This window comes from Marmota flaviventris, chromosome 11 (genome assembly GCF_047511675.1).
Source record: "Marmota flaviventris isolate mMarFla1 chromosome 11, mMarFla1.hap1, whole genome shotgun sequence".
Taxonomy (NCBI): Eukaryota; Metazoa; Chordata; class Mammalia; order Rodentia; family Sciuridae; genus Marmota; species Marmota flaviventris.
This window is the reverse complement of record NC_092508.1, coordinates 689,437-715,496: the sequence shown is the minus strand read 5'-3', so window position 1 is coordinate 715,496 and position 26,060 is coordinate 689,437. Positions and strand designations below refer to the sequence as shown.

The following is a 26,060-nucleotide window of genomic DNA, read 5'->3' as shown; positions in this document are numbered from 1 at the left end:
AACTACGGCTCCCATGAGGCGTTGCGCCCGCGCAGGCGCGGGGGAGTCGCCGCGACGGGACCTGATTGGCTGGCCAACGCGGAGCCGGGAGCTCTGATTGGCTGAGGGTTCTGAGGCGACAGATTCCGGAAAGGGGGAGAGCAGCCAATATGGCGGCAGAGCGAGGCGCCGGGCAGCAACAGTCGCAGGAGATGATGGAGGGTGAGCGGCTCCTGCGGGCGACGGGCGGCAGGGGTCCGGGGGGATTACGGCGAGTTGGCACGGCCCCTCACCCAAGAGGAGCTTGACGTCCAGGGCACCGCCGCGGAGCCCTGACAGCTGCCCGCCAGGCTAGAAACAGAGGGGACATTCGGACCCGGGGAGCCCTGGCCCGAGGGCGGCAGCGGCCCGAGGACCTTAGCCGAGAGGAGCGAGCTGCGCGAGCCCGGTCCGGGGGTGGGAGCCGGCGGGGACCGGCGGCGGTGGGAGCCCGGCCCCGAACCTCCGAGATTGACAGGCCGGACGCGGTCCTCCGTCGGCTCAGGCGCGGGCACCTGCCGGGAGTGCGCGGTGTGTTCTCGTGGCTGGGGCGGACCAGGGTCCTTTCTAGGAAGTGAACGGGTTGTGCAGGGATGACGCGGAGCTCCAGAGACTGAGTTGTACAAGGCAAGGCCTGTTTCCCACATGATCATAGTCACGAAAAGACTAAATTCAACTTTCTTCCTCCTTTACCACTTTGTTGGAGTTGTATTTTACAGTTACGTGTGTCTCTACGTTATACATACGCATGTATTTGTCCTCGGTTGCATGTATTCTTTATTCCTACATGCGTAGACTTGTGCGTCCGCACACTTGTTCCCAGTCAGAGAACCAATCGTTTCTTGGAGTGCTTCAATGCTCTTGATTCTCCAGACCTCCAGAAAAGCAGTCACTGCCTCATGTGAAAAGTGCTAGGGAAGTGGGTCACAGAGATAGGAGGGAGGGTGCAGAAGGAAGGACTGGCGTGTTCGGGAGTGGTGAAGGCTGCTTTGAGCTGGACCTTGAAGAATCCTTAGACTGCAGTAGGAAGAGTTGGGGTGGGAGGAATCAAATGTTATTCCAGCCGGAGGAATCCCTGTCAAATAAGAAGTGGGGTGGAGGAGAGTTTGAGCCAGGATGACCACCATACATGATGTAGGTGGGGGTGGCCAATGAGGCTGGCCAGGGAAGATCACACCAAAGTTCCTGGACTTTGGATATCCTTGAATCTTTTTAAGCAAGGGATGCCTTTTCTGTATCCCTCTTCCCACCACTCCCCCAGCCACTCCTTCTCCCACTTCAGCTGTTTCCATTTCTTGGTAAAGGGCAAATACAAAAGTCAGACTTTTCACTGTTCTACTCCCACATGTGTCATTACAAGCCCTGACACTTCTACTGCTTTAGTAGTTCCAAATCCTCAACACCTCCTCTGTTCTTACTGCCAATGCCTTAACTGAGACCTTCTTTTTCTCAGGGCAATTGTATTGCCAGCCCATTGTACCAGCCAGAGCTGCACAGTCACTTTCTTTGCTGATCCTCTGTCCCACACTTTACACTCTCTGTTGCCCTCAGGATAGAGTCACAGGTTGCACACTGGCTGCCCCTCCTCTCTCCTGGGAGGTGTGCAAAACCTGCTTTCCCTGACCCTGGACCACAGAGTGGCTAGCAGTCACTTATTTGTTAAATTCTCCTGCATGTCATACACATGTAACTGCTCTTGTGACTTTTCTAATTTAATATTGATAGCAGCACTGAGGTATGGGTACTCTGCTAGCTCCCCCTGCAGATGAGGATACTGAGACTTGGAAAAGAAAATGGTTTGCCAAAGCTATGTCTCTAGGAGCAAGCTTTGCAAACTCAGGGAGAGCCATTGATATTCCAGAAACTTCTGGAATCATGGATCAGATTCCCACACAATGGAGAATAGATTAAACCGAGCAAGACAAGCCATAGAGAGACGAATTAGGGAGGCAGGGCAAGATCCCAGGCCCCGGGCAAGAAGTGGTTGAGCCAAGGCAGCTGCCAGGTCAGAGAAAAAGGAATGGATGTAATTTTTAGAAGGGCTTGTTTTATCCACTAGTCCTTTCCTGTGTATGGTTTGTATTTCCTGCAGAGCCGAGCAAAGATGAAATGGAACTTCACCTCAGAGAACACACCCCTCTGTAGACTAAGCCATAATCAGAACACTTTCCGTGTGATTGATAATTCCATGTAATTTGTTGGTGTCTCAGACCTTCCAGACAGGCTTCCAAGAGAGGTCATGGAAAATGTTATGAAAAGGAATAATTATCTAACAACCTTGCCAGAGAATTTTTACTAGCCTGCCACATTTAGTCATTGCCTTTTTCATTAACTCAAAAAATATTTTTTTACCAGCCTTTAAAACCCTTGAGTTGGTAACTCTCTGTCCAGTGACACTTAACTTCGGTGACCTTCGCTGGAGTGTAGCGGTATGGGTGCATTCTTATTTTTCATTAAAGCTCCTCCCTGCCCACAGTCTGGTTTAAGTTAGTCTTGATTTCTTTCAGGATGTGGTTCTGTGCACTGATTTCTTGACCAAATGGATAGTGGAATGTGGGTGAGATGTGTGGCCAGAGGGTCACAATGATCCGCTGTGGTTTGTATCTAGGCCCAAGTGAGAGCTGCCCAGGATGCACTTCACCATGTGGCTGTTAACACCTGTGAGCACAGAGGGGTCTGGGGCTTTCTGAACACATGGCAACTCTTCACAAGACCCTGAGGGAAAGAGTATTATATTATTCGCCCAAGTGTCCAGGTGACCTTCTCACTCTGCCTCCAGTTCTCCCTGCCACTGCGTGCCTCAGATGGTGCTGAGACACAAATCGTCACCAACAGAACTCAATCACTATTTCTGAGTGAGGTCTTGCTGACTGACAACTGAGTGTTAGCCTATTAACATTCCTCATGGGCATGTAAAGTGGACTGAATTCTCACTGATACACATGGGTTCAGTTGACAGGCGGGTGGAATCCGAAGAATCGGGTGATGAGGAAGGAAAGAAGCGCAGCAGCGGCCTTGTGGCAGACCTCAGCGAGCAGAGCCTGAAGGACAGAGCAGAGCGTGGCGAGGAGGACCCAGAAGGTACTGGGTGCAGCCAAGAAACCTAAGCTTACCGTGACGGCAAGTGTGTCTGTGTGGATGACAGCTGTGTGGCATATGTGTCCTGCTCAGGTGGTATCTTGCCAGTCCTGAGAAGGAGTGCTGTGCTCCAAGGGTCCTCAGTGGGCTGGGGCAGGTAGGCATGCTGTTGGGAGCAGTCTGCCCTGGGGTGATTCCTTAGCCAGCTAACTCACCTGTGGTGCATGCAGGAAGAATGTAGTTCGGACTGCACTGATGGCAGTGTGTCCTCTGGCACAGAACCAGAGGATTCAGAACCGAGGTATGATGTAGACACAATGGCTGACCTATCACAGTAACAGTAGCACTCAGTTCTTGCAAAGTCATTTCTGACCCTGCTTCCTCATGTCCCCAGGCCTGGGAGTCGGGTAGGTGGTGGTTAGGATGGTCACCTCCGTAGAACCAGCCACACGGCTCCTGAGCAGTCCGCACCCTCCCAGCTGTGGCGCTCACCTTTCTGCTGGTTTGCGTTAGAGAGAATGAGAGAGACCACATGAACACAGAGAGGCGTCTGAGACAGATGATTAAGTTTAAAAAGGCGAGTTTCTGAACAGTATACATGTCAAAGTCATATTTTCAGTTTAAAAATATGAATATGTAGTTTTTCCTACTTAAAAAAGAAAACGCGTCCGTGTTGCTGAGGGTCTCTGGATGATGTGACTTCAGCCTTCTGTGTTTCCATACTCGTAGGCAATGTATAGATTTTTTAGGTGTTCATAATCACACATTACCCTTATATATATAAATAAGTTTATAAAAACAAAGCTGATTTTTAAAATAGGATTGTGCTCTCTGTGCCAGCAAGATGATTGGTAACTATGGCAACTGAATTTTAAGGCAAAAGGAGATTACCACAAAAATACCCATCACATTTAGTTTGAAACTTCAAAGTCTGTTCTACAAGTGACGTGGGTGGATAAAGCCATGGGCACGGATGTCATCATCTGACTCAGTCACGAAGGGCTCTGGCATGTGCTCGTGCTAGCAGTCTGTGGGGGACTTGGAAGTTGTAGCAGCTGGGTCCTGGACTTCTCCGTTCCCAAGGTAGTGATGTCATCTTGGTGGATCATGGTAACAAGGCTCTAATTTGGGGTAGATGAGAAGAGTAAGACACCCCTCGCTTGCCCAGAAGGCACATTGCTGGGGGGTGGGCCAGCTGGATTGGAGCCCAGTTTATCTAAACCTCAGGCTCCTTCCTCTAGAAGACTAGGTGATTCTCCATTCTCTGGGAATATGCGTTTGGAGTCTTTTTAGAGAAACTGGGACTCACTCCTCCCTGTACTTTTTTAAGTCTTAAGTTCCAACTACACAAACTCGAACACATCAACCTTTACCTTTTATTTATTTTCTCTAACTTATATTTTTGTGTCAAGGGGTTTGGTTTTGTTTTGCAGTCCTGGGATTGAACCCAGAGCTTCACACATGTTAGGCAAGCACTCTACCACTGAGCCACACCTCCACACACACTTTTTTTCAGTGTCTCACTAAGTTGCTCAAGCTGACCTCAAACATGCAGTCCTCCTGTCGTAGCCTCCCAAGTACCTGTGATGATAAGTCTGTGCTGTGGCTCCTGGCATTCCCTTACCCTTTTTTTTATGGTAATCATGATAATTGAGAAGAATGGCAGGTAACTGCTCTCAGTTCCGCTGGCATTTCAAGTGGTGGGGGCAGTGTGTACTCCCTTGACTATAGATCACAAGTCCTATGGAGTTTGGAGCAGCCCCTGTTCCCACCTGCTGGCCCAGCACCACTGTGTGTGGTGTCTTCTTTAGTCTCCCAGTATCCTGGTTGGACACCAAATGGCCTGGGCACCCCAGCTTGATTGCAGTGCTTCTCATCCCACAACTTCCTGAGCTCAGGGAGAGTGAGCTAATGCTATCTTTTGAGGGAGGTTTGGGTTGATCTCTTGGCAGTTCTCAATTCTTTTTATTTAATTCTTAGATTAGTGAGTATTCTGTAAGATTGAGTAAACTATAGTAAATGACTTTTTTTTTATCAACTGGCCACTGTTGATCATTATAGAAGAGACGTCATGAAAAAGCAAATCAGTGTTGGGCCACTGCTGCTTTGTTTTAAGCTGGTCCTGTGCCCAGTGCTCCTCTCCAAGGCTCCAGTCCAGGTGCACGTTAACTGGCATGCAGGCTCCTTATCCTCTGGGGAGCCAGCCATGGACATGAGGTCCAGGGCTGTGTCAGCCAGCTCCATTGCAGAGGCAAGTGCACAGAAGAGTGAGCCCAGATAGACTTGAAAAGGTGATGATCAGTTTACAGGAACTATGGGGGTGAAAGCCTGGTCATCCCAGCAACTCAGGAGGCTGAGGCAGGAGGATTGTTAAGTCCAAGGCCAACCTAGGCAACTTAGCCAGAGCCTGTTTCAAAATGAAAAGAGCTGAGGATGACTCAGTGGGAAGCACTTGAATGGCATGGTCAACATCCTGTAAGTAGCCTCTAAAACCACAAAAAGTTTAAAAATTAGTAAGAGCCTCTGGGCATAGAATTCAGAATCCACTATAAAACAAACAGCCTGTTTTCTTCCAGCAAAAAGTTGCAAGGTAAAAAAGGGATTTAACAGAAATGCATGCAGTCACACAATGTATAACTTTATTTGGATTCTATTTCAAGTAAACTGGGGGAAGAAATTATAAGACAATCGGGAAAATGTTAGCAATGATTGGACATTTTATAATATGGAAGAAAAACTATTGCTCTTCAAGTGTGGGGTTTTTTGTTTCTTTGTTTTTGTTTGGGGCGATTCCAAGGATGAAACTGGGGCCTTGAGCATACTTAAGGGGTGTGTATTGCCTGTGTGTGCTCACGTGTGTCTCTGTGTGTCTTAGCGCCTAGCTTGAAGGAGCCCAGCTCTGGGGTAGATAGTCCTTGTGAAATCTTGAGTGAGCTTCTCTGCTGGAATTAGTTCACCGTCTTCTAGTTGAGAAGGTGTTTAAATTATTCATTGAGGCTCCTTAGCCCTGCTCTTAGCTGTGCCTCATTTTGTTTGCTCTTTGCAGAGAAGAGCATTCATAGATGCAGGGCTATCTTCTAAGCACTAAAAGGCTCGTCCTGGAACACATGGCACACCCAGCATGGTTTGTATTCAGATGGCCTGATTTACTGCCACAGACAAGAGGGAAGGAATGCACAGGAGGGCAGGCAGCTGCCAGCGAGCACTCTGAGGTTTCCAGGAAGGTTCTGAGTCTGCATCCCCAGCAGAGACTGGGCTCTCCATGGCTCGGGCAGCTCCTTCTTCCGCCAGTACCTTCAGGCTGCATTTCCTTTCTTGGGAAGTTTGGAGGCACTGATGGAAGTTTGGAGACCTTTGCCAGAAGCTGGATTCAGGAAACTCGGGATGCTTGAAACATCAGTCTTTACCCTTGGTGTCCTCTGCATTTCAGTTAGGTGCATGAGCCGGATGTCTCAGACCCTGGACAGAATAGCAGCTCTTCACTGACTCGGGGCGACTGCCTCTCGTGAACAGTTCTAAATGAGCTCTTTCCTTCTCCTTTTCTTTAGAGGAACATGAGCTGGCTGTGGATATGGAAACCATTAGCCTGGACCGAGATGCAGAGGTAATGCAGCCTACTCGACCCAGCCTCAGGGGGGCATGACAGATCACCCTGACTGTCAGGTTATTTTTTATGAAGGTGACAAATTAGTAAGTGATTTCCCTAAAGAGGTCACCTAAGCCTCCCTTAGTTGGGTCAATTTTCTGTATTCTTGCTTTGTTTAACACCAGTGATTGAGTCTCATTTCTGTTTACCCACTGAGGACTATGGCCAGTGAAATCCTTTTTGACTTGTGAATTACATGAGCACAATGACTACTTTGTCAGTGGTGGGACCCTCACATCCCCAACGGCCAACTGTTAAGGGATTGAATAGCCTGGGGTCTTCTCTTCAACCCACAGCTGCTCATTGATGCTGACATTAAGAAGTGCATCTTCTTGGAGCTGGAGCTGTGCTTTGTGCTCAAGGGAGCTGGGAGTAGCCCAGAGAAAACTGCCACATGCCATTCATGTAGAGGGTCAGTCTCATGTAAAACTAATATGAACAGTAGCTAAACCAAGAGCATCAGATTGACAGCTCACCCCACATCACCATCACCTGTCAGTCACAAACCCAATCTGGGTCTCTCACACTCACCCTCACCTCATCCACCTGACAGCCTCCCTTGGCAGCCCCTGTTCCAGGAACCAGGTCACCAGGCATTCTGCTGCAGCTGAGCTAGATTTTGTCTGTTTCAGGATGTTGATCTGAATCACTATCGCATTGGAAAAATTGAAGGCTTCGAGGTGCTGAAGAAGGTGAAGGTGAGGAGGTTCTGTCCTTGTTCCCATCCTGTGAAAGGCACAGACCTGTGTATGGACCTTTCATGCACCTCCCTGTCTTCTGAACATAGCCAGCATTTTGCAGTAGTGGAGGAACCTGAGAGGTAGTCTGGGCTTAGGCCTGCCTTGGTTCTGAGCCTCTTTCAGAGGGGCACTTGCCTAAGTCTACAGTCCTTGACTTCTGCAGTCAAATTTGCTTCTCAAGAACTAGGGTACAGCTCGGGTGGTAGAATGCTTGCCTAGCATGCACAAGACCCTGGGTTCATCCCAGCACCACACACAAAAAACATGTCTGCTTCTCAGAATGGAGACTCCAAAGGCTCATTCTGCCAGAACACGGCTTGTGTTCCAGCCCCAGACCTTTCCTCCCTCCCCAAGTAGGCCTACTTGGTGTGGGGCCTGCACAGCCTCCTCCCTTTGGCCTCTGCTTGTCCCCAGGTGGGGCAGGACAATTCCAGCTTCATACCTCTGCCCACCTGCCTCTGGAAGGACACCACTTTTCTAGGAAACAGTGAGAAAAGTAGACCGTGTCTTCTGGCTAGGAAGGCTGGCTCTGCAACCTGCCCATTGCCTGTGTCAATTGTCCTCTTCCTGTCCCCAGACTCTGTGCCTTCGTCAGAATTTAATTAAATGCATTGAGAACCTGGAAGAACTGCAGAGTCTTCGTGAGTTGGATCTGTATGACAATCAGATCAAGAAGATCGAGAACCTGGAGGCACTGACACAGTTGGAGTGAGTGGGAAGACCCAGAGGAGTTGGGACTGGGGGGGGAGATAACTGGATAGGGGGCAGCCAGCCTTCCTAGAACCAACACCCTCTGGAGGCCACCTCTGACACAGGGTCCTCCCCTGCACCTGGCTCCCAGTTTTTTGCCTGCTGTGTCCAGGGCTCCCAGTGGGCACGGCAGCTCCTGTGTGCCATCCCCTTGCTAGTCAGTCTTAACTAGAAAACTGGTTTGGGACTCTGGCCAGGCTCCAGGGATGAAGGCAAAATCAGGAAGATGAGAACTTAAATCAAAAATGTCCTTTTGCCCTTTGAACCCTCTTTTAAAATAAAGAATTCACTGTCCTTTCTAATTAAAGGAATCAGGTCCTGATAAGTAACTTTACCTAGACTTCTGCAAACCCTCTGTTGCTTGTTGATCTTTGTTTGTTTTTAATTCAGCACTTCTTAGGTTCATTCTGTGTGCAGCACCTGGTGCTTGGTCCTCCCCTGGAATGGAACCTTGTTTCTGCCCCACACACAGCCCTAGGAGACAGTGTCAGGTGCCTGGGCTGCTCTAGTGCACTCCAGGTCCTGGCAGCCTCACCACTGTGTGACAGCACTGTGTGACAGCCCATTCAGGGCTGTGGTCAGACCCTGTGTCCACAGTGGTGATGCCACCTCTGAGCTAGTTAAATTCTAACTCATGTGCATTCTGTTTTCATTTTTATTTAAAAAAAAAAAAAATGTTTTGCTTATTCCCAGGATTCTAGATATTTCTTTTAATCTACTAAGAAACATTGAAGGGATTGACAAATTGACACGGCTGAAAAAACTCTTCTTGGTCAACAATAAAATCAATAAAATTGAGAATATAAGCAACTTACACCAACTGCAGATGCTGGAGCTGGGGTCTAACCGCATCCGGGTAGGTGCAGACAATGCCTGCGGGTGTCCTGGGGAGCCGCCGGGTCTGCCTGGGCCACCAGGGAGCACACCAGAGGTGCACTTGGCTGGGTTTCTCTCACAGTGTTGTGGTTCTTCAGAAAAAGGAAAATCATTATTATTATTATTATTTTAATTGCTAACTAGAAGTCAATATTAATCAGAATATGTGGGGCTGGGGATGTGGCTCAAGTGGTAGCGCGTTCGCCTGGCATGCGTGCGGCCCGGGTTCGATCCTCAGCACCACATACAAACAAAGATGTTGTGTCTGCCGAAAACTAAAAAATAAATATTAAAAAATTCTTAAAAAAAATATATTAATCAGAATACGTGCCCATACTAAGTGGTCTGCCATGTCTTCAGTGCATAGATTTTGGGGGCCCCAATTCACACCCTTCCCAGCTGGCGTTTACCACAGCCAGCCAGCCAGCCTGGAAACCTCGCTTCTGAACTTGTTGCCTGCTTATGGTTTTCTCTAGGGAGCCTCCAAGATAAAGGTTCCCCAAACACAGCTAGGTGGTCCCTTCAGTGATCTGCCATTGGATAACCAAGTGGCATTTTGCTGAGAATAGTGTACTGGGCTGGTGCTTCTCCTGGACTGGGTCCCCTGGCAAGATCCGATCTGCTCTTCTCCAGGATCCATTTGACCTTGAAGACAAGGTGCAAAATGGAAAGTGAGGCTTTGAAAAGCAAAGGTGGTATTCCATAGAACCAGGATCGAGTCCTTTACCAGCTGACTGAGAGTCCTGTGAAGAGTCCCCAGCATCTGATGGAGCGCAAACCTGAGAGGTCACATGTGGATTGATACTGGGGCATGAATCTGCCCAACAGAAAGAAAGGAGGGTCCCCCTGGGCAGGAATGAGAACCATTCAAGCCCATAGCAATGGAGGAGTGTTTGGTAGTAAAGCAGTGGAATGAAGATAGCCCAGCCCCCAGGATCGTCATGGATGTTTCAGGATCTGGAGATGTGGAGGCCTGAGTCAGAGCTGCTAGCATCTCACTCTTGGAGACCTAGGCTCAGGGGAGTGAGTGCACTTTGACACGTACAAGATAAGATGAATATGCCAGCCCAGGCCAGAGAACTGGAGGGACACAAGAAAGCCGCTCCATGAGTTTCAAACTGTGTCCCTGGAACCCCAGAGGTCTGAAAACCCTCTTGGGTTTGGGAGTCAGGCCAAGAGACAGGGCCTTGGACCCCACCCATCATTTTCCTGTTTTTCATTATATATTTTCCAGTGAGATTTCATTGGAAAATTCGCAGAGCAGATGAGAGGCTGGCCCAGTGTCATTGCTGAAGTCCAGGTTGCCTTGCCTCCTGGTCTAGGGCCTCACTGTCCCACATAGTCCCCGGCACAGTGCTGACTGCCCTTCTGTCCTCTTCACAGGCAATCGAAAATATCGACACATTAACCAACCTGGAGAGTTTGTTTTTGGGGAAAAACAAAATCACTAAACTTCAGAACCTGGATGCACTTACCAACCTGACCGTCCTCAGTATGCAGGTACTGGTACCCCCAGCTTTCTGGCAGGGCCTGAGCCACAGCTACACCCAGCATCCACAGACCACATACTCTCATATGTGTGCCCAACTAACAGTTTGGTTTTTTATAAATATTAAAAATTTCAGGCTGGCCTAGTGGTAGGGTATTTGCCTAGCATGTGTGAGGCACTGGGTTTGACCCTCAGCACCACATAAAAAATAAATAAATAAAGTTATTAATTTTTTTTTTCTTTTTTGTGGCAATGAGGGTAGAACCCAGGGTCTGAAACATGTTAGGCAAGTACTCTACTGCTAAGCCACGGTCCCAGCCCCCATATCCCCACTTTCCCCCTAGACAGGTTCTCACTGAGTTATCCAGGCTGGCTAGAACTTGGGATCCTCCTGCCTCAGCTCCCAGGTAGCTGGGACTATGCGCAACCCTACCCTGCTAAAATTTCTTTCTTTAAAGATCATGTTCTTTTTTTTCTTATTAGCAGTTAGATAATGAGGTAGTTTTCATTTACAGGTCAGAAGAAAGAGCTTGCCTGCTCCCAGAGGGTCCAGGCCCTGTTGCCAGCAGCAGATGGGCAGCAGTCAACACTCAAGTGTGCTGGGCCTCAGATGACCAATTGGGGTTTTGTTTTGGGGGTTTGTTTGTTTGTTTGGCTTTTGTCAGAAGCAAATTTGTGAAATGAGACCCTTGAAGGGAGTTGTGACTGGATGCTCTAGGGACAGCCTGGCATGGCAGGTCCCACTGACCACCAGTGATGTACACATAAAACCACTCTGATCCTTTATAAAGCAGATGTTTTGCAGAGTGAAAACAAGTTCTTCAGGTCTAACTTTTAAAAGAAATGATAATTTATTTCAAAATATTCAGTGATTTTGATATTTTAAAGTTGTTAAATTTAATTCAAGTAAATCTTCCTAAGTACATCTAAAAAGAGTTCCTAATGTAAGAAACTGAATTTCCATGCATGAATTTTAGTGTTGTTTAACAGACTTGGTCCTCTTTCCAATCTGCACAAGCTCCATTCTAGCACATTTTAAATGAAATACCCATTTAGGATTCTTCAGAATAATAAGGAGCTCCACTTCCTAAAACCCTTTATCTCTCACTCTCTGCACTGCTCCTTGCTCTTGTGACTCTGGCTCTCCCCTCACAGAGCAACCGGCTGACGAAGATCGAGGGCCTGCAGAGCCTGGTGAACCTGCGGGAGCTGTACCTGAGCCACAATGGCATCGAGGTCATCGAGGGCCTGGAGAACAACGTAAGCACCCACCAATCTGTCTGGGGCGGAGTGGGGGGTGCCTGTGGGCAGGCAGCTGGCAGCCTGCATACCCTGCCTTCAGGACTGGTCTCAGGTAGACACTCTGCCCAAGTGCATTGAAGGGCCCATGCACTACACCATGGCCACGTGGGGGATTTCAGGAGGCCTTTGCTGGCATGTCCACCATGCAGTCTAGGCACAAATGGGAATGCTGGCGTCAGCAGCCCTCCCTCCCTCCTCCCTCCTGGCCACTGAACTCACTGCCCCATGCCTGCTGCCTCAGCCCCTCCTCAAGCTGCAGGGGTCTCTTGGGGCCACAGGGCAAGGGGCTGTCAGCTGCTCTCAGGAAGCTGCTCCTCTCCACCTCTCCACCTCTCCACTGCCCCTGCTGCTTCTCACCAGTCTGCTCCTACTCCCCGATCCACCCTGCTCTCCCCTCACCCTCTAGACCCTCTCCCGCAGCTGCCTTCAGCTCATCCTGCTGCTGCTCAGTGCAGAAGTCAAGACAAATAAAATACTTTTTCTCACTCAATTTTACTGTATTTTTTTCCCCCCTGTTTTGTTTAATTGCCAGCAAATGTAACCAGAAGGGTCACTTTTGTACTGTCAAGGTAGTGTTTCAGTCTCATCTCAGGCTCCTTTGGCTTTTGCCTCACCCAGGGCCTGGATGCCATTATTACTGTTATAGAAGGAAAAAGATGTTTCTAATTTCAGTTCACCAATATCTAAAAAAAAAAAATTGGAAAAGTTGGACTATACCTGTGGGAAGTTTGGTCACCTTCCTTCAGTTTTGCACTCAAGAGTTTATAAAACTGATGTGCAGGCCAGGTGTTTGCTTCTGCAGTGCAGGATGAGCAGGAGTGGGAGCGTTCCTGGTGGTGGGATGGGGGTTCTAGCTGTAGCAGGGGGATTGCAGGAAACAGATACACAAGCAGCCCCAACAAGGAGCCTGTGTCAGCAGTCCCACTGCCGCGGAAGATGGGACCTGTTCAGCAAGCAGGAGAGAAGCAGGAGTGCAGAGTCTTACCTTGGTCAAACACTAGACCCTCCCTGGGCTCTGAAACAAAACAGAAGGGAAAAAAAAAACAGTGGCATTAAAGATGATCACGTTATTAAGACATTCACTGTAATTGAATGTGCCAGTGTCTTCTCTGGAATGTTCTCAACTAGAAAGCATATATTCACCTAATTTTCTTCTGAGTTTGATCTCTTGGTTGAGGGGAGACTTATCCTCTGGAAGAAGATAAGGAAGTATGTGCCTTTTTCCCAGATGGCAGATGTGCTGTCACAGATCCCCCCACCTCCATGTCCTGTGCCCTGGGCTTTTCTCTGCACTGGTCTGGCTCATGCTGGCACCAGCCTTGGCCCACGTGTTACTTGGCACCACAGAATGCCATGACCTCTGTGTGTGTGCACTTACCTGTTACTTCCCCCCCCCACCTTGGTACCAGGAATTGAACCCAGAGGCACTTTACCACTGAATCACATCCCCAGTCCTTTTTATATTTTATTTAGAGATACGGTTTCACTAAATTGCTGAGGCTGGCTTTGAACTTACAATCCTCCTGCCTTGGCTTCCTCAGTCACTGGGATGACAGGCGTGGGCCGCTGCTCCTGGCTTTACTGGTTTGCTTTTGATGAGCTTTCAAAACATTGTCCAGCTCCCAAAACACATGAAAGTCTTTGAGTGTGCAACTGAATCCCTGAGTTCAGTGTTTAGAGGCCAGTTCTGAGAGCCAGCACCCAGTGCTCTGTCCGAGTGCCAGGTCTTCCTGCTTCACGAGGCCTAGGTTGACCATGCAAGTTTCAGACACACAGGGTACCCCCACAGGGCAGGCAGAGTGCTGGGACGAGCTGCTGGCAGCGGGCAGCTCCTAAGACCCTTTTTGCTCTGAAGCTCCCTGAACTCCTGCCCTGTGCTCTCAGTGCTCAGTACTCTGATCGGACATAGCTGGGTCAGCAAGAAGAGAGAAGTAGAAGGAGCCACCGTGGCTGTGCCCACACCAGTCCCACTCCAGGCCCAGCATGGTAACCATGTAGCAACTCTCACACCCATGCACTTCTGTGACTCTGCTGGTGCTCTCAGCACCAGCTGGTGGGATGCTAGGTGTGCAGGCCAGGGAGGCAACCCTGGGACCTCAAGGAGTGCCAAGGCCACAGCTGCCAGCCCAGCACTTGCAAGCTCTTGTGGGGTTTTATATTTTATTAAGGTGTTTCTTAACTTTCCCTTAAAACCCAGGAGAATTTGCTGGGCATGGTGGCGCATGCCTATAATCCCAGCAGCTCAGGAGGCTAAGGCAGGAGGATCATGAGTTCAAAGCCAGCCTCAGAAAAAGCCAAATGATAAGCAACTCAGTGAGAACCTGTCTCTATGTAAAATACAAGATAGGGCTGGGGATGTGGCTCAGTGGCTGAATGCTCCAAGTTCAATCCCTGGTACCCAAAAAAAAAAAAAAACAGGAGAATTTGGAATTAGAATACCAGGAATACAGTAGAAAATGGAGGACAAGGACCCTCAATCAGGAGCACTGAAGGGCAAAGAGGAGGGGAGGGACTGCTGTCCAGGCGTTTGGCCAGTATGAGTGATGGCCTTCAATTAGAAAAACTTGCTGGGTGGCTTTTAAGTACACTGTGTCGAGCAGCGTGGCAGACTTCACTTTCACCATGAGATTGTGGTTTGTGAAACCTTGAAGCTCTGAACTTTAAAACAGTCACCCAGGCTTAGCTGACATGTGAGAAGTGTCTCACACACATCTGTAGAACAGAGCCCAAAGCACCAGGCTGTGTCCTGCACAACCCGTCTGTGTCAGTGCTCAGCCTGCCCAGACGCTGTCCTCTGTGGCTGAATGTCACAGCCTTCCAGCTTCTAATCCCGTCATCCCTGAGTCCCACAGGGTGCAGCTCCAGCCTTTGCTCAGCACTGAGCTTCCTGGCCTTGCTCCTGGTCACTTCACCCCAGGTGGAAGGGCCTCTGTGAAGAAGACAGGTGGAGGCCAGAGTGCCTCCTCCCACCTCTGCTGTGTGCCTGGCCAGCTTCTAGCCTCAGCAGGCCCCAGGCTCTTTTCTAGTGAGAGGTGTTTCATTTGCAAGAATGGAACACTGAATACTTGTTGGCACAGTTGTCACCCCTTCTTCAGAGCCCAGGGTCTAAGTCTCACTGGGGCCCTCAGTAGACCTGGGGCTTGGGAACTGACATAGCCAGCTTCAAATGCCAGGGAGGGCTCTGTGGGCAGCACTGAAGCCAGAGCCTGGCTGGGAAGGGCTGCAGGCAGGGGGCAGGCTACCTCCTCTGGTCAGCATGGGAACTGACACCCTGCAGCTCTGAACTCTGTACTTCCCACTGTACGTGGTCACAGGGTCACTGTTGAGCTGTGGTAATCCAGGAAGAATCTTATTTTCTTATTTTAGAACAAACTTACGATGTTGGACATTGCATCAAATAGAATCAAGAAGATCGAAAATATCAGCCATCTAACAGAGCTGCAAGAATTCTGGGTAAGTTATATTCTAGGGTTGGTGGTCCTTAGCTGAGTGGGTCCTATTGAGTGAAATGTGCTAGAGGTCGTGAGAAACCCTGAGGTGTCTATGGCCTTGCTCCTCAGTGCAAGTCACAGACCAGTAGCACCCCCAGAACTGGGAAGCAGTCCCACCACCCCCGTCTCCCAAGTGCAGAATCTTCACCTGAACAAAACCCCAGGTGGTGGTTGTGCACGTGCACATGGGAGAAGCCCTGTTGTATGTACGGTTAAGCCTAGAATTGTCCACTGACTGAGAGGCTTCCAGATCCCAGTGGAGGGGCGGATGCATTTAGTACAGACACAGCCCAGCACAGTGGAAGGAGTGTCAGGTGGGTTGGCCACCCTGGGATTTGCTGTGTTCATCAGTAGTTGTGGTGTGGCTGTGGGTGCAGTGTGGCAGAGCCCGTAGGAGGAAATCAGGATAAGAGGTCTTTGCAGCTGGGCGTGGTGGCACATGCCTATAATCCCAGCAGCTCAGGAGGCTGAGACAGGAGGATCATGAGTTCCAAAGCCAGCCTCAGCAACAGCAAGGCACTAAACAATTCAGTGAGACCCTGTCTCTAAATAAAATACAAAATAGGGCTGAGGATGTGGCTTAGTTGTCAAGTGCCCCTAAGTTCAATCCCCAGTACCGCCCCTCCCTAAAAAAAAAAAAAAAAAGGAGGTTTTTCCATCCTCTGAAGGGGCTGAGAAGTGACTACAGCATTGAAGTCCTTGGTGTTGGGATTCCATAGGAGTTCTCCCAAGTTTTGACCCTCCCCTCACGTTATCCCCTGCAGTGCCATGGACTGATGTCCTTGGATGCAAGGTCTGTGTGAATTCTAAGGGGTGATCCCTTCTGTCTACCACACTGTTGACTGCAGTGTTTTCCTTTTCCCATCTTGAAAGATCGTCCAAGTTACCCCAGAACACAAGTAGCCCACTATGAAAATGCCCCTTGCCCCCTATTAAGAGACTGAGTCTTGGGTGGTGTCAGAACATGGTACAGAGCATATCTGTGGCAGGTGGTGAGAGTGCCCAGGCTGAGGGAGTCCACTAGTGAGTGGGAAGGTGTGGCTGCCAGTAGGCCGACAAGAGCAGCCCAGAGAACCACACAGAGGAGCCAGACAGGAATGAGGAGCCCAGAGAAGGGCCTGGGCATTGGTAGGAAATGGTACCGAAACAGATTTCTGAAACATGATTCTTCTGAGTGTTCTGCCAGTGGGCAGGACGTGGGCCGAGGCACAGTCGGGAGCCAGGGGGCGTCCCAGCTCAGGGAAGCAGGTCAGCTGGTACTTGATCACTGGGGCCAGACAGTACCTGACCCTGGAGCAGAAAGAAACCCTGTTTCTGAGACCACAGAAAAAGGCCATGGACAAAGCCAGAGTCCATTCAGGGCTCTGAGTGTCCCCTGCTCCCCGTCTCCTCTCACAGTGGCAGCCCGCCTATGAATAAGGTGCTTGGCCTGTTTTGCAGATGAGGAATTAGATCCAAGAAGGGAAACTGCTGACTCTGAACTCTCAAACTAGGTTCCCTGCCCACATCACATGTGAGCTGCATTTGGTCCGTAGGAGGAAATAGGGAGCCAGTCCTAAGAAAGGTTTAATGACCCAGAGATGGTAACTAGTGGCTATCCACTTGTTATGCCTTGACTGACAGAAGAGCGTGCAGTCTTCCTGCTGTGCCTGGTGGATACTGTTTCTTCTCCCAGAGCCAGCAGCCTTCACTGCCTGTGCTTTGGAGGTCTGTTACCAGGTACATGCACATGCAGGGCTGTGGGGTCTAGTGCAGTTCCCCCCTCACTGTTGTCCTCTTCACCCTAGTTCTGGGTGCCAACAGATCCCCTGCATCTGTCTAGGACCAGTATTTCAGGGACTCTGTCTCTACCCATCTGCTTTCTTTTTTTTTTTTGTACTGCTGGGCATCAAACCCTGGGCTTATGCATGCCAGGCAAGCACTCTACCACTAGCCCCACCCATCCGCTCTGACCTTGTGTCCTTATGATTTACCTGTTGCTCCCTGCAGACAGTGTACAGTCAGGCTTGCTCTTTTGTCCAGGCTGGCACGGCCAACTCTAGACTACTTCCATCTAATGCAATTGCATTTACTGTGTTTCCGGCCATTTTGGTATTTGCTTTTTATTTGTCTCATCTATTCTTTGTTCCTTTTCTCTTTTCTTAGATTCTTTTAGAATGAAAATATTTGTTTTATTTTATCTCTATTATTGGTGTATTTGATATACCTCTTTTGGATTTTTGTTATTGTTGTTTTATTGGTTGATCTAAGATGCAAAGTATATTTTTAATTTACCACATTCTTTGTACAGATAATATTGTGCTACTGCACATATAATGGAAGGCCCTTACAAAAGTGTACTCTGTTCTTCCCTCCAGTAGCTATGTTGTCATACATTTCATTTTTAAATATCTTATAAGCTTCATGATCTATTGTTATATCAGTTATCCTTTAAATTTAAAACAAGAAAACTCACTTATTTTGCTATTTCTGGCGTTCTTCTTTCTTTTTTGTAGATCTGAGTTTCCACTGGGTATTTTCCTTCTACCTGAAGAATTTTAATATTCTTCATTATTAATCTGCTATAAAGCAACTCCTCAGTTTGATTTGTCTTCAGAATCTCTACTTGGCCTTCCCTCTTGAAGGCTGGTGTTATGGGTAGGCATGGTTTTCTTTTCCTGTTCCATGGTCCTCTGGTTTGCCTTGTTTCCAGTGAGAAATCTCTGATGGTTCTTATTTGTGTAACTTGTCTTTTGTCTTCTGACTGCTTTTTTAATGTTCTTTTAATCAATTTTTATTTTGTTTTGTTTTTGTTTTTACAACTGTAATACGAAGTGCCATAGAGTAGTTTATTTTTTCTTTGATGGGTGAGAGTTCATTGAGCTTTTTAGATCTGTGAGTTTATAGGTTGTATCAAATATGGAAAATGCCTGGGAATCATCCTCTGAAGTCTGGCCAGCCCCCTGCCCCCAGCGTCTTCCCCATGGGCCTTTTGGCAGTCAGCTCCTGGAGGCCCGTACCCGCCCCCCATCTCGCCCCTGCTGTGCCTCCCCTTACTGTCCCCGTCACTGTTCCTCATGATCATTCTTATCGTCTCCAAGGTCTGCGTCTCTTCTGCAATGGCCAGGTGGCTGCTGAGCCAGGGAGTGGGTTTTTATACCAGATGTCGTATTTCCCGACCCTGAGAAGAGCTGGTTGTTTTCAGAATCGGCTTCCCTCCTCCTCAGTCAGGTGCTGTGCCACCTATTAGTGTGATGTTCTGGGAGGTGCTGAACTGTGAAGTGTCTGGATTTGAAGGACACTGACTGTTCATCTGGCAGGAAGTGGAGCGACTGCTGGACCTACTGAGGCTTCTCTAGGCTCCCAGGGCAAGTCTGCACAGTCCTCTTCTGGGACCAACCCACCTCTGTTCCCACGCCGTTGCCCCTGGTGTTGCTTAGTGCATGTTCTGGGTGGACACACACGTCCCTGCCCGTGTTTGCTCTGGTAACTGTTCAGCTCCCTCTGCCTGGTGTCCCTACTGTGTGTGGCTTAGCTTCAGTCCAGGGTGCAAGAGGACAGACACAGTGGGCTTCCTGGAGCTCTTTTCCCTGCACAGCTCACACCTGGAAACTCCAGCCACCTCTGCCTCCCTGGTCACCGTCTCACCTCAGCATGACCCCAGGCCTGTCTGGGCCCCTCCTCACAGTCCAGAAAGCTCCTCAGACAGAGGCTTACGCATCTGCTGCCTTCCTCAGAATCACTGTCCTGCATCGCCTGAGGTCCAGTGTGCAGAAGCAGCTGCTTCCTGTGTCCTGTGTCCTGCTGGCGCGTGACAGAAGGCAGGCCCAGCGCAGGGCCTTCACATGTCTTGAGGCAGATGTCCTCTCTATCTACCCTCTGTTTGTGTCTGTGCGGTCTTCATGAGGGTGAGGGGATTTATCTGCTGTTGTCTTTTTTTAATTGTTAAAAACAGTACATAACAAGAGGTATCGTCTTAACCGTCTTCAGGTGTCCCATCTCATGACACTAAAAATAGTCTTACTGTGCAGCCATCAGCTCCTTCCTCTCACAGAACCAAGGCTCTGTCCCTCCCTGGGCACTGGCACCAGCAGCCCACGTGTGTCTGTGGAGTGCACTCTCTGGGCCATCCTGCTCCCTGGGTCTCACCAGCACCCAGCAGTGCTGGGGGCAGAGCTGGCTGAACTAGAGGAGTAGACTTCGGAAGGGAAGGTGGGCAGTCAGGTGGAGGCCACTGTGAATAACACTGGACACCACACTTACCGGCATCCCATGCATGGGATCCCCTGCGACTCAGCAGCCTGACCGAAGCAAGAAGATGGCACATTTGACACCAGCCTCAGCAATTTAGTGAGGCCCCGTCTCGAAAAGGGGTGAGGAGACTGGTAGAGCACCCTGCGCTCCATCCCATACGGCAGAACGACAGAAATGCCCACACTGAGCCAGTGGTTCCACATGGGGACCTCCCAGCAGAGAGGTACAGATAAAGGCTCACGTGCTAGAGCATGTAACTGCAGTCAGGTTGCTTACAGCAGAGTGCATCTGAGAAAAGTGTGGCCAGCGGCCTTGTCACTGTTCAGGCATCATAGAGTGATTAACCATGATGGCTGAGACATTCTGAGTGCCAAGTCCTACGACACTTGCCACAGACGCAATCTAAAGTCGCCTGGACCGTCCGTGTGCCCTGTGGCTGCTGTGAGAGTCACCTTGCGGTGTAAATTGCTTAGCTGTGTTTTCTGCTGGTAGAAGGGTGTCTGTTGATTGTAAACATGAAAAAGGTCAGATTGTAAAAAAGTAGAGAAGAAGCCCCTGGAGGACTGTTTGACGTAGTGCCCTGAGATCGTTTTTCACTGAAGATGTCATAGAGATCTTCCTAACCAAGTTTAGAAAGCCAAGAGTGAAAAAAACAAAACATAGACATGCCTGATTTTATAAAAATGCAGAATATCTTGCTGGTTAAAAAAGCACACCTGCTCTCTGAAAGGTCTGTCATTCTCTGTGGTGTACAAGGTCTGTAAGCACCATAAGAACACAGCCCACAGGAGCCAAGAGTACAGGGGAGGCAGGTGTGGGCTCCCAGCATGGGCACTCGCCTCTGCCTCACAGGACAAGCTGGCCCAAAGGGGTGACACAGGCTCCCTGGTCCCTCCCTCAGGGGACTGCCTGTCTCTTTCCTCCAGCAAGAGGAGCGGTCGTCACCCTGACCAAATGCAGGAGCAGGGCACTAGGAATCCTTGGCAGGAAGGTGCTCCTGTCCCAAGCTGTCTACTGCCAGGGTCTGTGGAACCAGCTCCCTGCCTCTGGGTATGCAGGCCCTGCCTGCATTGGCCTTGTGACCAGCTCAGGCCCGATGGTGTGGTGTCACAGGCTCATGCTCAACAGAACAGAATCTAAGAATCTACCCTAGAACGGCCACTGTGCCTTGCGCCCTCCGGTGGAGGCCGACGGGCCGGCAGCAGTGTGCCACTTGAGCTTCAGCTGTCATGGGCAGCTCTTGGGATCAGCCCCCATGGCCTGAGCTCTGGGTTTTGGAAATCTAGATTCCCCAGAGCTGGTGACACACTAGTCCCATGAAAAGGTCTGTGAAAAGAGGTCCTCAAGCAGGGGAGCAGGAAGCCTGCCTGTCACACCCCTCTGCAGGAGACCTTGACATGGAGCTGGCTGCTTCGCCCTCCCACAGGGTCAGCTCTCTGGAAGCCACAGGACTACAGGCTGGAGAAGAGAGAGTTCAGGGTGAGCAGTGTCACTCCCTTCTGGCCTAGAACACTTGGCCAAGCAGAGCAGGCCCTTCTGCCAGCAGAGGTCAGCTATGACATCAGGAAGGTGCGATACGGGCAGGGTGGAGGGGTGCTGCACAGAGCAGAGCCTCCCGAAGCCCATGTGGACGTCCCTCTCCATCTGTGGCTGAGAGCAGGGCAGCATGGATTTCAGACCAACGACCAGAGAGCTGCCCTGGCTGCCCCTGAACTGGGCTCCTCCTGCCTCTGCCTCCCAAGTAGCTGGGATATTGGCATGTGCCGCTGCACCTGGCTTCAGTAGATAACATGTGATCAATCTGTTCTTGAAATACTTGCTTCATTAACTTCTGGGAAATAGATCAATGGATATGGATAACAGATGATTAATGGGCAGATGGATGGTAGATAGATGACGGATAGAGATAGATGAGATGACAGGTGATAGGCCAGCTTGGCGCTGCTGTCACCTTAGTCACACCTTGGTGGTCTTTGCTGGTTCCTCCTGGATTTTTTGCACCCACAGATCAAGGGAGTGCTCCGGGGCTGAGTCCTCGGCATTCTTCTCTCCCCCTGGTAGGCCTGTTCAGTCTCACAGATGTACGTGGCATTGCTGTGCTCCTGGAAGCATCTCTGGACATCCAACTGCCACCCAAGCAAGATGTCCAAGCTTGGGCTCATGAGTTCTCTCCCTGTCTCCTCTATGTGGCTCATCTCAGTGGGCAGCATCTCTGTCCTTCCAGCTCTTTGGGCCCCAAACCTTGGATTTCTCCTGTACTTTCCCCTTCTCTTACATGCCACATCCAATCCAGCATCTTGCCTCTGCCTCCAGAATGTGTCTAGAATTCCACCTCCTCCCCTCTGCTGCGGATGCCTGGCCTAGGCCACCGGCATCCCTTCCCTGAGCCATTTCAGGGGCCTCCTGACTTGCAGCCCTGTGTGTCCCCTCACATAAGATGGATCCTTCTCAAATACGAAGTTCCAAGCCCTTCCCTTTCACTTCAGAACAAAAGCCAAGCCCTGCAAAGCCCTCAAGATCGCCCCTTCCCTGCCTCCACTGGCCTCTCTCTGTCCTCTCCCTGGCCCCTGTGCCATCTGCTCAGTGCTGAATCCCAGCACAGAGCAGAGCCTCCCACAAGGTAGGCACCTCTGCAGATATGGCAGTTCTACGAGCCAGTGTGAGAGATGTCATGCCCGGCTGTTGAGGCTGCAGGCCCAGTGGCATGTGCCACTGCACCTGGCTTCAGTAGATAAGGTGTGATCCAGTGCCATGCCCACCAGCACATCTGCGACACTCAGACTCGGAAGCCCTACAGGGGGACCTACCCCACGGCCCTGGAGTGTGACCTGGCCAGCAGGGCCTTCCCCTCAGGGCCCTTGGTGTCTGTGTCTGCTGTCCCTTCCAGCTGTGCACGAGTCTCATCAAGCTTCTCGAGGCGAGTCCTCTTGGCCTCCTACCCGCCTGGTTCTGCCTGCCAACCTCCAGGAGCATCCTGCTCTCCCTCCACCATCGGGTGGCAGGCCCTGAGACGTGGCATGTCTGAAGAGTGACTCTCAGAGGGCAGGACAGATATGGGGTCAGACTCAGGGCTTGGTGCCCTCTTCTCCAGGGAGCCTTTGTTAGCATTGGCAGCACACCGTGGCCCGGGGCCTGGCTGCTTCCCCCACACCTGCCCTTCGCAGACGTCCCACATGTCTCGTTAGCTTCATAGGTGCTCAAGCTCTTACCAAGATAGCTTTGTTGTCCTTGCATGTCCTTTGGAAAGTGTGGGCCACTTGTGCATTGGTCACTTAAGTCTTGTCCTGAGGGCTTGTTTGAGAAGTGAGAGTTCTTCCTGCTACAGGCAGCCCCTCCAATGGACCTTGGCAGAGTGACTCTTTCCCCGGGTGTGGCGGCATGGAAACAGCAGGGGTGGGCCTTGGGAACCAATGTGAGGTGGTTCTGGGAGCCTGGGAGCCGTGCAGTTGGGTGGAGCAGCCTTGCCTGCTGCGTCAGCCTTGGGAACAGCTGTGGAGAACTGATCTGTCAGACAGGGGACCAGGCCTGTGTCAGCACCTGCCTGCAGGAGAGAAGTTTTGAGGCAGCACTCTGCACTGCTGCCCTGAGGCCAGACCACAGGGGATGTGGTCCCAGTGCCCAGGTGAACAGGTACATTGCACTGGAACCTGCTGCTGAGAGGTGGACAGGAGGCATCCAGGGGACAGAGGGGATGCCCACACCGACTCCCGCCCTCTCCTGAGGGAGGACTTGGTGCCTCGCACCCCTTCCAAGGTCCTGAGGGCTATTCTCCCATGTGTCCCCAGATGAATGACAACCTCCTGGAGAGCTGGAGTGACCTCGAGGAGCTGAAGGGCGCCCACAGCCTGGAGACCGTGTACCTGGAGCGCAACCCCCTGCAGAAGGACCCGCAGTACCGGCGGAAGGTCATGCTGGCCCTGCCCTCCGTGCGGCAGATCGATGCCACGTTCGTCAGGTTCTGAGTCACCCTGCTCCTCACCTGGTCCCTCTCCTCGGAAGAATGTCCCAGCCACGGTTTTCTAATCCACCTGTTGCTCCTGAAGGCGTCACTACACCAACAGTCACAACCCAATGGCAATAAAAAGGCCCTGGTGGTGGCCGCGTGTCTGATGCTGCGCACCTGGAGACGCCAGTGCCATTAAATCCCGCCACAAGGTCCCGAGAGGGAGCGCACACCTTCTTGCGCTCACACAGCTCCATCTCGTGGTGCAGCTCGGGGCCTGAGGGTGCCCTGAGGATGTCCATGCTGCCCTGCCCCGGTGGGTGCAGGGCATCCTAATAGAGGGCTCACGCAGCCCTGGCCTGCAGCAGCCATGACCTCACCTCTTTCAGACGGGTCCATGCCAATTTTGAAAACATCATATATATTAAAAACAAAACAGGTGTGGACAGGAGGTGGTCCAGCCCTGTGTGCCCCTCCGTGCTCTGGCCTGGAGCCACAGCTGTTGCACAGCATGCCCTGGCAGCCTGCGCACATGCTCCTCACCACCTGTGGGAGGACTGGAGGTGTGCAGCGGCGCCCCCCAGAGGCAGGCTTTCAGCAGAGCATGAGCTCTTCTCCAAGGGCCAGACTCCTGACCTGCTCGTGTGGCCCCCATTCCTACCCGCTATCGCCTTGGCTTCTTTAAATATGAAATTGACATCAACAGACCTAAATTTAATGCTTGGAGGGCATTGTCCCCCTCAGGGCCCCTCGTTTCCCCTGAAAGACATGGTCAACAGAGGTACCTTTTTCTCCCAGACTCTAGAGCTGCACTGTCCAGTGTGGGGCCACTCACTGCCACCCGTGGCTTTCTCAGTTCAAATTCATTAAAAATGAATTAACAATTAGCTCCTCGTTTGCACTCACACACCCCGGGTGCTCAGCAGCCACGTGTTTCTGGGGGCAGCCTGTTTCCGTCATCACAGAAGACCCTGGGCAGTGCTGCTCTAGATTCTGCCCAGCATCACGGGGACAGACTGCCCTGGGAGCTGGGGAGAGTGAGCTGGCGCATCCGAGCTGACTCCCTGATCAGCTGCCAAGGAGGCTGCAGATGTCAGAATGGTTGGCCTGGAACTGAATGTCCGTTTCCTGGTTCTGATCCTCACCAAAATAAAGTGTGTGACCTGAATCTGTGAAGCATCTTCCTATTGAAGCACACTCGGAAAGGCCAGCGGGCAAGGCAGGGTGTGCCCCAGAGAGAGCCTCTGCCCCACGACCCTGGAGTTCTGCCCACAGCCAAGCGTTGGTACCTGAGGACAGGAGAGATGTTTCCAGACACAGACTGAGGTTGAGATGGGGTGCCCCAGAGGCAGAATGGCAAGCACGAGGCCAGCAGAGCCATAGTCTGAAGAACCACAGTCTGATGTGGACAGGCAGCTTTTGCCAATGCTGAGACTCTTGGGGAGACACAAAGTGTGCATGGGCTGGAGCTTTTCACGTGGGGCAGAAAGAGTGGCCACAGAAATCCAGGTTGTGCAGCCTGTCCTCCCAGCAGGGAGGGGAGAGGCAGTCATTTGTATATGAGCTTAAAATAACCCCCAGTTAGGCTGGCTGTGGGGGTGCCTGCCTGGAGTCCCAACTGCTAGGGACGTTGAGATGGGAGGACCGCTCCAGCTTTGGAGTTATAGGCCAGCTTGCAACCCAGCAAGACCCCATCTTCAAAAGAAGCAACCCTAGTGGGCCATGGGAGCCTTTACTGTCCACTGCTCAGGAGACGGAGGAGGGTTGCGAGTACAAGGCTAGCCCGGCGATTTAGTGAGACCTTGGCGCAAAGCAAAAAGTGAAAGGAGCTGGGATGCAGCTCAGTGGTAGAGCTCTCTGGGTTCAGTCACCAGTACCAAGAAACAAAGTTCTGGAAACCTCTATCGGGCAGGAGTGTGTTCTGAAACACCAGCTCCACAGGCAGCCCCTGGGGGACTCCCTGGGGGAGCAGTAGAGGACCAAAGGGGCAGCCACACCTTGCCCCATGCAGGAGAGTCCCCTGAGGGAGAGGCCCTAGCTACTCCAGCCATCTGGTTCTTACTGTGCTTGCTTGTTCGTTTCCAGCATAGACTAGGCCAGTGCTCTTCCCGGAGCTGTAGCCCCAGTCCTGGCCCCCAGGTTCTTCATCAGATGGTTTTTAAAATATACCACAATGTTGAAAGGATGAGAAGGGCATTAAATTCAGCACAGTCCTAATCAAAATACCACTTAATTTTTTTAGGCATCATTAAAGTCTAAAATGAACATGGAAGAGAAAAATCCCACAATATGGTTTAGTTGCTTAGGGAAAGAGCATGAGAGACTGTACCCTTCCAGCCACAAACCCTTCATGCAGATGGTGGGAAGCCAGAGCTGCGCAGCCTGAGATGCCCGGGACCTGGGAGAAGCCTGGGTTGGGACTTGTCGGGAAGATGGTGTCCAGGATGGAACTGGAGCCCCGCCCGTACTCCCAGGGAGACACCCCTCTTAACCC

General features: G+C 50.9%; 1 protein-coding gene across 1 annotated transcript; it reads left to right on the top strand.

The window, feature by feature from the left end:
* The first annotated feature begins 34 nt into the window (after positions 1-34).
* On the top strand, positions 35-24,734 carry Ppp1r7 (protein phosphatase 1 regulatory subunit 7). The gene is made up of 10 exons (XM_027951673.2): positions 35-201; positions 2,971-3,099; positions 6,645-6,700; positions 7,375-7,440; positions 8,060-8,190; positions 8,926-9,088; positions 10,492-10,608; positions 11,753-11,857; positions 15,266-15,352; positions 23,409-24,734. Exons 1-10 carry the CDS (start codon positions 150-152, stop codon positions 23,583-23,585), a joined length of 1,083 nt encoding a protein of 360 aa, XP_027807474.1. The 5' UTR covers positions 35-149; the 3' UTR covers positions 23,586-24,734.
* The last annotated feature ends 1,326 nt before the right edge of the window (positions 24,735-26,060 follow it).